At 45.4% G+C, this 10,462-nt stretch overlaps 1 protein-coding gene across 2 annotated transcripts; it reads right to left on the bottom strand.

Annotated features, from left to right (window-relative positions):
• Positions 1–1,577: 1,577 nt before the first annotated feature.
• SEC13 (SEC13 homolog, nuclear pore and COPII coat complex component) lies at positions 1,578–10,428 on the bottom strand. Of its 2 annotated transcripts, XM_075052775.1 has the most exons (10): positions 10,289–10,428; positions 9,797–9,841; positions 8,858–8,973; positions 8,246–8,397; positions 7,357–7,490; positions 6,406–6,539; positions 5,775–5,895; positions 4,825–4,971; positions 4,255–4,372; positions 1,578–2,310 (listed from the first exon to the last, which is right to left on the bottom strand). In XM_075052775.1, the coding sequence occupies exons 1-9, from the start codon at positions 10,289–10,291 to the stop codon at positions 4,262–4,264; spliced, it is 963 nt and encodes a 320-aa protein (XP_074908876.1). In that variant the 5' UTR covers positions 10,292–10,428; the 3' UTR covers positions 1,578–2,310; positions 4,255–4,261. The 2 variants fall into 2 exon arrangements, with proteins under 2 accessions (XP_074908876.1, XP_074908874.1); XM_075052773.1 differs by lacking the exon at positions 1,578–2,310 and having other exon boundaries at positions 3,515–4,372.
• Positions 10,429–10,462: the final 34 nt, after the last annotated feature.

Here is a 10,462-nt window from a genome sequence, read left to right as displayed (position 1 = left end):
GCATTCCAGTAAAGTGAGCGTACAAGGACAACCCAACCACACATGACATTGATCTATACACATTATTAAAGTAGAATCTTTTTGTGTTTACAAGTTGAACCTGCAACTGAAAAGTCTGTACTTCAAGATTGAAGTCCTACAGGAGAATATTATCATTCAGAGAAAACTACAGTATTATTTACGCAAAGCCATTGGCTCTTTAGAAAACCTTAAGGTACTTGTAGCATACTTCTCATGTATTCGCCCAGTGGTGAGGAACCCTAATCCCGAGCCGTGTGAGAGGCTCATTGGAGAGGGAGAAAGGAGCCGTTGAGTCCCACAGAAAAATCAGCATTTGCATTTGTGGGAGGGTACGTTTGACAGGCTGGGAAAGATGAAAAGCAAGTAGAAGAGAAAATGGCATGACTGCGTAGCTAAGTCAATAATAACAATTCTCACGATGACATGCTCATCTCCATGCACCAGCCTGCATACAATCAAATGTGTATTTCATATTTTGTGTGCTGTTCTGCGTGATGCCCTCGCCCAAACTGATGTTTTTCAGCTGCAGTAATTCACACGGTACAATCCACGCGGCTTTTGCAGCACTCCCAAGGGATACAAATACCTTTCTTCCCCTCATTAAGTCCTCTAATTAATAAAGCCTGTCCTGCCGAGAAGGGGCTTGGTACAAAAGCCCACAGGAGACCGCAGGCCGCTCCTCGAGCGCCTTCTCTGCGCTTCCCGCCCCGCGGCAGAGGCTGGAGGCCGCGCCCTCACGGCGGCGGGCCGGGCTCCTGAGGGCCGAGCCCAGACCCCGCGGGCGCCCCGGGTCCCGCAGCCCCCCCCCCAGCGTATTTCTGCCCGTCCCGTTGCCACCGACCCCTTTCCGACGAGCGGTCTGAGTGCGGCGCAAACGGGCTCGGCGGCGGGGCTGAGAGGAGCGAACGGCGGGGCGGAGCGTCCTTCCCGCCCTTCCCGGGGTGCCCGCCACAGCCAATCGTCGCCAGCGGCGGCGGGAGGCCGCCCACTCGGCGCCAGGGCTGGCCCGGAGGTCCCGCCTTCGGGGGCGGGGCTGCCCCTGAGGTGCTGCGGGCCCGGGTTGGCCTCGGACCCCTCGCCCCGAGCGGGGGGCGGCTGCGAATCGGCGGTGCTGCAGCCCTGGGAGCGGGGCCGGCGGCCTGAGGGGTGCGGGGGACCTAGCTGGGCGCAGGGTTCCCCGCCCAAGCATGGCCAGCTGCCCGGGGGGCGGCCGCAGTGAGTCCGTGGGGCAGGAGGCCCAGCCTCGCAGCGGGGGAGTCCTTGGGCCTCCGCGGCTCTGGGTACCCAGCACGGGTGGCTGGTCTGAAGGGCTGCTTCAGAAGCAGACGTAGGATTTCAGCGTGAGAGAGCGTGTTGCTTTAAAAGGCAAACGCTCTTCGTGGGTGGAAGAGCCAGCGTGTAGGAGGGGAGCACAGGAACGCTACTGCTACAGCAGCATTGGTAAAAGCACCTGATTTTTTTTTTTTTTTTTTTTTTCTCCAGGCTTGGGTTGGGATGGAGTGACAAAGGCTCGTCCTATAACAATATGCTGTTTATTGGCTGTGTTTTAATGTAGTGGTCTGAAGTGGGACATCTGTGGAAAGCAAATGGAAGTTGTTTGCATCCTGTTTCATAAGGAAATGTTAAGTGTGTGGCTCTCGAGTTCTTAGCACTTCTTATAGGGTACTGGCAAGTGTTGGTTTTAAAAATAACTTGCAATGTATGCAGTTGGGTTCATGTTCTTTATTCCCTTATGATGAATAAAGTTGTTTCTGTAAGAGCAGAAAAGATAATCCCACACTGCTTACATTCTCACTGGGTACTGCTAAGACTAAAGGAAAAGTCCTGGTCAGATTTGGCTTGCCTAACATCCTCATGCCAACACCAACAACGCTAATGCTTTAAATTTTTGTCTGTGACTTAAACTTTTTGCTAAACCCTATCAGTTAACGGCTACCTGTGTCTAAAAGCGCAGAGATTTAGTCATAGTGTTTAAATACATGTAGATATATAATTATGTAGTGTCATTGTTTGCCATCATTCAGTCCTGCAAGACTTTCATTATCAGTGATATCTTCTAGTCTTGAGTTCTGTTATTGAAAAGCCTGTAGATGCATGTGTAAATGAAAATTTCAGGTTTCAGACATAATTTCCTTTTCCAGTTAATAACTCTTGGAGGGCTATCTAACACCATTTGTTCACTTACTTTAAGGACTTCTAGAGTTGTTCCTGTCACTCCTATTTTTAGGTATGAAGTAATGTTTTTTTGTGGAAGACTTTCAAATCTTGACTTCCTGTTCTTGTAACAACCTGCAAGAATAAGAATGAACATAATGGATTGAGAAAGTATTTAAATTGCGAAGCTGATGTAAAAATCCTTTGCTGCAGCAGAGCAACTTTGGGTTTTTTGCTTTGCTTACTGTAGGTGGTTGTTTTCTATAGACCCTCAGGCTTTCTAAAAGGCAGGTTTTTATCTTAACAAGTGAGGCTATGAAACCATAACATTCATTGAGTTTGTGTTGGCCAAAATCAATTGTATTCTCTATTTACCCTTTTTTGGGGGTGTATGTATATATAAAAAATGTCTGAACCTCATTTAGTATCCAGTGATGTCTGATGGTCACTTAATATTTCCATTCAGGTAGACAACTACTGATGTGTTTTATTGTAAGCATAAGTGTGATGAGAGCGAAACTGTAGGGAATCAGACTACTCCTTTTCCACTTATCACACTGGCTAGCTGCAGAGTTTTATAGCACCCTCCCCTTTCTTGGGAGGGGGGGGAAAAGTTCTCATCCTTTAGGTTGTTCTCCCCTAAATCAATATCTGTTTAGTTGTTCAAAACTGCTTAAACATGTTACTAACAAATAGACTTTTTCATTTATTATCTAGCTTGAAAATAAGCCTGAGTGTGATGAGAGAATAACAGACTGGAAATCACAGGAAGAAGAAAACAAAGCATCAGTAATCCACCATAACATGCCTTAAGGCACTCCCGAGTGCTTTTGGAAAGTCAGTAGGGGAACTGTCAGTAAGGAGGTATCTCCACCAGGTGAAGTTCAGGCTCATAGCCTGCAGTGTGGAAGAAGTCTTGTAAGTTTGCTTGCACCTCAAGAAGAGTCCGTGTCATTCCAAAACTTGAAGGCGGCTATGAGTTATTCACTTCTGTTGCTTCAGTGCAACTGAAGAGTAAAGGGAAAATGTGACCTTATAGTTAAGTCCTTTCCCTCTTGTAGGAGGGCTTCAGCTTTTAGCTGAAGGCATACTGAAACGTGGTTTGTTTGAGCCTAATATACTTGCCTGAAGTGCAATGGCACATAGGTTTAACTGAAGACAAAACTTTGTTCTTTCTTACACTATATACAGTGTTAGTCTCTAGTGGACTAATACCTTCCCAGCTATTGCAAAGCTAATACCATGGATGGGAGGGTGACATGACCGTGGCTTGACTGAAGGTAGACTGTAGACAGCCTTGACAAGGCCCCTATGAAAAGATTATTAAATACAGCACACCAGGCTTTAAACCAATAGGACTTTATTCTGTTGGTATCTCAACAAAAAAACCCTGAGGTATGGTACAGAAGTGTGGCTAAAAAAAAGCAAACCAAACTTCAAATTATGGTTTATTGATGTTGGCTAAATAACCAAGTTTGAGATTATTGTAAAGCAAAAGATATATGCATTCCACTACTCCTTTTCATCTTCAGGAAAGCACAGAGACTTTCACTTATCCAAGCACATTATTTTCAGGAAGATCTAAGCATCACTTCACTACTACCAGAAGGGCTAGCATGCTGTCATCTAATGCCAAAAACTTCACCACCCCTTCCCCTCACTTGAAACAAAGTTCTGGCCTTTGAAGGGACAGAGTATTTGTCTCCTTGCACAAAGGCATTCACACCTCACCACTTGGACAGCCTGTGCCTGTTCCTACTCACATGCTTGAAGTCTGACCACAGCATATCCAATTAAATATGATCCCTAAACCAGAAAAGCAGGGTACCGCTTCTACAGCATCAAGGAGTTGTGTAAGGCACAGTACTTTGCTATGCTCTTGACCTTAAATTTAGGGGAATGTCAATTAAGGCTGATTATCAACATATTGTAGCCTCCCAATAGTGTTTATAGAGTGCTTAAAAAATTGGATAATTGTTTCCCATGTTCATGTCCAGTTTAGATAAAATCAGTTCTCATCCACTTCAAGAACGTTGCAAATCAGGTATAGTGATCACTTGTTGCAGCTGGAACACTCACTCATGCATCATTGCTCATTCTGCTGCCCCTCTGTAACGGCAGACACCCCTCCTTGGCCCTTGTTGACATCGCTGATACATGCCCACAGTCCGTCTACTGATTCCTTCCATAGCGTGACCTCAAAAACAGACCAGGAAGAAGTTTTCAGCCTTAATACATTCTCAGTTTCCCACCTCCTCACAACTATCACATCACTAGTTTGGTGATAGTCTACAGTTACAGAAAGCAAGTGTTACAGCATTGTTCTAAGTATCAAGTTAGTTGTTGCTGTATACTGAATAATAATCCAGTGGTAAAGGGGGAGTATGTGAATTCTGCTGTTAGTACCATGCAAAATAAAGCTAAGCCTGCATTTCTAAGCTCCAGCAAGGACTAAGAAAGCAGTACAAGTAGTTTGCCAAAGGTTAGGGTCTTCCTCCCCTCTTGATAAGTCAAAAGAAAAACTGTCACCATTGCAGCAAAGGAGAATCTACAAGTTTTGTCTTAAACAAAAGTGACAATAGCCTATCTCATCTCATGTCTTCTGAAAATACGGCATGCAGGAGTAAAAGCCAAGGCAGCAGTACTCACTTTATTGTCTCCTCCAGACACTGCAAGAATATTTGCAGTAATGGACCAACTCACATGCCAGACAACATCATTGAACTTGTGCAGCAACTTTGGTGACCATGAATTTCCAGAGGCATCGTCACATGTCCAGATAAACACTCTACCATCCTACAAAAGCAAGCAGACCAAGTTGGTTGGACCACTAGTTACAACACAGAAAAAACAACCTTGACTGCACTTAGAGCTACACTTCCAAATCACAGCTCTGACATGAACCCTAGATGTGTTTACATTTTTGCTCTTACTATAGCTGAAAGCAAGATAGGAGTACAGCTCTCTGATGAGGAAAACTACATACAAAAGGTGACTTGCAAACAGCACAGAAAAGCTCCCAAAATACATATATATCAGCTGAAATTTTTTCCACAGAATGAGATTTTGCTTTCCAGTCACATGACAGCAAGTTAGCAGCTTACTGAGTAGTCTTCTTGCTATAAAAAAAAAAAAAAACAAAAAAAAAAACATTTACAGAATTATGAGCAGCAAGAACACTACAGTCAATGTGAAGGTTGAGGACATCAGAGCTGATTAAGAATGCCAGTTATTAGAAAACAGTATTTTTAGCTGGCAGTGCAGTGAATTTGATCCAGAGGTATTAAAATATGACATTAGTTTGAAGGTCTTCCTCATAGTGAGACCATCCTGCTCATGGTTTTCAAAATAAAAGATAGTCTTTGGTACAGAGCCACACACACACAAACCTTTGTTCAGAAATGCTTCTATTGGGCATCTGAGTTTGGGAGGAACAGGAATCAAAGGCTCTTATGCACAGACCCAGATATAGCAAAGCATTGCCAAGAGGACCCGTTACAGCAGTTCTATCCTTGCTATTCCTTTACTAGGGAAAAGGGGAAGGAAGTGGAAGCAAGGGCACTGAGAGCCTGCCTCTGTCACTCCAACAGAAGCCTCACCTGTGAGCAGCTAGCGATGGTACTTGTCGGCAAACCTATGGATGGAGCCCAGGCTACATCTCGAACCCAGTCACTATGAGCCTCCAGCTTCTGCTCTTCTTTCCACTGACCATCTTCCTCCCTGAAAACACATTTATACAGTCAGAAGGGTGGCAGCAGCAACCAGTCACATTTCTCATCTCCTGTTCTGGAAGGCTTTGGTTTTGTAGCTTTCAGACTCCTGGTTTATCCAGATAATACAAAGCACAAGTGTTCCCTTCTCTTCTCCATAAAGCTCTATGGCTTAAACTGACAGAATCTGTTCCAGGGGACAGAAAGCAGCATAGGCAATGAGTATTTTATCTTCAGTTACTGTACAGAAATCTGCTGTTGTCCAAGTGACAGTGGTAATGAAAGACAATTGGAAAGCCACTTTCCAAGATAAGATGGAAGCAGGGCTGACACAAATTGCTACAACCATGTGATAGATTGTACATCACTAAGTTGTTTCCATTTTCAAAGCACTTCTCTAAAATGGTAATTCAAAGATGAAAGCACAGAGATGCAGGAAATATTACTTAAGATACTAACAGGGACATTCAAAGACTATAAAAGGTATCAGGTTTTGTAAGTCTGGCAATAGAACACTTACTTCCAGATCTTGACAAGGTTGTCACAACCACCAGATGCAAATCTTTTGATGTAATTTGGTTTTTGACCAGATGGTTGTTCTATAAGGCTTCCTGGTACAACAGCAGGAGCCCAGCTAACTGCATTACATCCAATCTATTTAATGAAAAAATATCATTATTAGAAGTTGCTTACTTTAAATAAATAAATAAATAAAAAGCTGCTGAGGGAGCAAAGGACACCTACTACATACTCTCCATTGGTGGGGAAGAAGCCTGTCTTAGGAAAATAGGAGTCTTGCACAACACTGGACAAATATTGGATGAGTAAGAAATCCAGATACAGTCTAATCTCAGTAAGGCACTTATTCAGAAAGCCTTAGATAGCTAAGTAACTGCTTTATGTGCAAATATCATCTTGGATATGTAAACGGTGGAAATGGATATAAACTGAAAAGACATAAGACATATGCAGTTGCTAAGATTTAGGAATGCAGGAACAGAAGGAACCTTTGGTCCAGAGCCCAATTTCCTTTTATTGAGAGCCACTGCCATTAGCCTATGAAGTTCTGCTTAAGCAAAAATCCCCACTATTTGGGAAAAACATGAGTCCTGCAGTTTTTCCAGCTTCAGTTTATTCACAGTCAGTCTGCACAGGTGTTCTTAGTACCAAAGCCATTTCTTACCAGGTAACTTCCAGCACTCCGTTTAACAATCATGCTTAATAAACAGGTATTATCAGTGCTGTTTAGTAACCTTCATATGTCTTGTTTTCTACTACATTTTAGTGACTACAAAGTGTACCTTCCTACTCTGGATTAATTTAAAACAAGTTATTCTTGATTCCAGAAACTGTTTCACATAATTTCATTGTATTTCAGTATTTATCTAGTCTGCAAGTTCTCTGAGGCATCAACTTGGTGTTTATCTGTAGCTTCAAGAGCTTTGTGCTGCTCCAAAAGGAACAGACTTACCGTATGTGCATTGCTGATCTTTTTGACTTCCCACTGCCCGTCACCCGTGTAGCTCAATAACGAAATGGCCCCATCTGAGCTCCCGCAGGCCAGGATCAGTCCATAGTCATGTGGTGCCCAGCAGACAGAATTCACTGTGAAGGGTGAGACAGACTGGATTACAACACAGTGACTACCTAAAATCAACTAACTAATTCACTGCTTAACATTAGTAGAACAGTTGCTAAAAGTGAGCAGCTTTGAAAGCTAGGAGTCTTAGCATTCCTGAATTTCAGCAGACAGTCAATTAACATTGTTTACTGAATGACAGAAAACTGCCTTTATTTTTGGCAGCTTTCAGAATGAGAACACCAAAAGCACTCTTAATGAGAAATTAAAAACTGACTATCCCCTGCAACAGCAAAAGTATTGCTGACTCTAGAACAAAAGCTGAATGGCAGGCACAGTATTTAAAGACAATTAGTAATACAACAAAGCTGGAGACTTCTCAGCTCTGCATGTAGGAGGACCAATCATCTGAACAAAACAGTTTCCATTGTGAAACAAAACACAGCATGCTAAAATCCACCTTTTTCCTTTCTTCCTGTAGTGGATACATACAATATTTTCCTCAAGAATTCAGTACCCTGCCATCTTGTTTATTTGCAAGCTGATTTATTTGTAAAACAACTCCTACATAAACATCGTATGAATCAGGACAGGGGGTTATCCAGCAACATGACCTTACGTAAATGCTCTGTTTATGCTGAACAGATTTATTGTCTCTCCGTTAGTTTATCCCTATCTGTTTGATAGAGGCTTTCTTCCTTAACACTGATGGATTTATTCCAATCTTACCTGCATCCTCTCACATCCCCAGTCTTGCTTTCCACCTCCAGACCCCACATACCTGAGGAATCATGCCCTGTGTACTCATAAGTCTTTTCCCAAGTGCCATTTTCTTCCTTCCAGATAATAACCTTCCTGTCATAGGAACAGGAAGCCAAGATATTTCCATACATAGGATGAGCCCAGGCAACCTGCCACACAGGACCTTCATGCCTGCAAGAAACAATGCTATTTGGAAAAGCTGAGAGAAACCCTTTCCAGATGCAGCTGTTTCACAGCCATCCTCATTGTAAATTGGTGTTCTTAAGCAATTAATGCAGTGATATGAAGAATGAGTAATGCCAAGATGAAAAACAGCATACAGGACTGTCAGACAAAGCCACTGCCTTAAAAAAAAATTCCAAACATTTATCCTTATATTAGCAATTAGGATTGTGAGTTTACTTCTTGAAAATTATAGGTGTGAAGTATTTAACGAATGAAAAAGTCCCACTGTTATTTCTAACTGGCTCTCTGTCCCCCCTCACAGCTCTGAAGAGTTGTTTAGCAACAACCAGCCAGAATAATTACTACCTTGGAGGAATTTACCATGCATCTTATGTTACCAAATGACAAAAATGACAAAATATTAAAGTTTTCCACAGATCAAAATCTCCTGTTTATGACACTTTACCCTCTCAGGTCCGCAATGAGGATTTGCCCTCCGTTCCGAACATCAAAGATTTTCACGGATCTGTCTGAAGAACAGGTCGCTAACCGAGTGCCATAGTAGTCCATCTGAGCATCGTGCTGCAAGGTGATGGAAAAGCTGCTGTCAGCACACGTGAGTTCTGCTTTGGCAACAAATCTTATTACATTTTAAAAGCAGCTGTAAGATTCATGAACAGACGACTGAGTCCCAACATGACAGGTTAAAAAGGACAGCTTTTCAACAATGCAGACAAGCCGCTTAAGTCGTTTATTTCCCCAATTGCTGTTTTCACTAACTATATAAGCGTTATGCAGAAGTAATCTAGGGAATTCAGAGCAATAATGCATACCATTTTGGGGAGAGGACAGGAAATTAGTGCCACTGACTACAAAGACTTGACCAGTTACGTATTTTTGTTTCTCAAGATGTAAAGTGGGCGTAAGAGCACCGACACCTCTTATTTATGTTTGAAACTTCATTATCTAACTGGGCTCCCTACTTCTACAAGTTACTTTGAAATGTTTCCTCCTACCCGTACTTACACCTCTGCTCCCGGAAACACCCATACAAAGGAAAATCAGTTTCACCTGCTGAAGCTCTGTACCACTTAGTGTATGCACACATACCGTTTCATAGAAAAGAGCAGAAACAAGCCTAGGCATGAAAACTGAAGTTTTAAATCACTTCCCCCTCCCCCGGTAGCTATGTTTTCCTGTCCACACAGTGTCAAACATCGGGATATCAGACAGCATTCTCCATCTGATACCCCATGTGCATCGCTTTATACAGGCACGCGCCTCGTGCTCTGCACCCCTCATGAGAAAGTGCCATAAAGTAGCTGTGTTACGACTGGAGAAAGCGCAGTCAACAGAGCCGAGCGGTGTTTGCGTGAAAGACCAACAGCCCCCCCGGCACACTTACGATCATGTCCTCGTGAGAGGTGTCCACGGTGTTAATTACCGAGACCTGCGGGGTGAGAGGGGGGAAGAAACAAGAACCAGTAGAGCGCACATCAAAGCCTGGCGACTAAACCGGCGACGCGCGGCCGAAGGCGGGCAGCCCGCCTCTCAGGCCCGGCGCAGCAGCCCCGCGACGGGCGCGGCGCCCCGGGGCTCCCCGGCCGCCCGCGGCCCCAGCCGGCGCCGAGGCCGCCATTAAGCGGGATCCGGGCGCTGTGCCGCGCCCAGCCGCGGCGCGGGCTCCCCGGCCCGGGAGGCCGAAGCCGGCTGCGCTCGGGCCGGGCGCCGGGGACCCCGCCGGGTCATCCGCCGTGCTGTCCCCCCGCCGCCGCTCCCGACGGGCGCCGCGGAGAGGGGCAGGGCGGCCCGGAGCCCCCCTCAGCGGCCGCCCCACGGAGCTGGAGCCGGGCCTTGGGCTGGCCACCCTCCTCTTCGCCCCCCGCCCCGGGCCTACCATGGCGGCAGCGGACCCCGCGGCGCTCCCCGGCGGCGAGCGGCCCGGCCTCGGCCTCCGGCCGCGCTCCTCCGACGTGGCACGGCGGTCCCACGCACAAACGGCCCCGCCGCGGCGCGCGCCCCGCCCGCCCGCGCGCCGAGGTTCCGCCCGCGCCGAGGTTCCGGGGCCGGG

Source organism: Buteo buteo, chromosome 21 (genome assembly GCF_964188355.1).
Source record: "Buteo buteo chromosome 21, bButBut1.hap1.1, whole genome shotgun sequence".
NCBI classification, from domain to species: domain Eukaryota; kingdom Metazoa; phylum Chordata; class Aves; order Accipitriformes; family Accipitridae; genus Buteo; species Buteo buteo.
The sequence above is the reverse complement of the archived record's forward strand: the minus strand, read 5'-3'. Positions and strand labels throughout refer to the sequence as shown.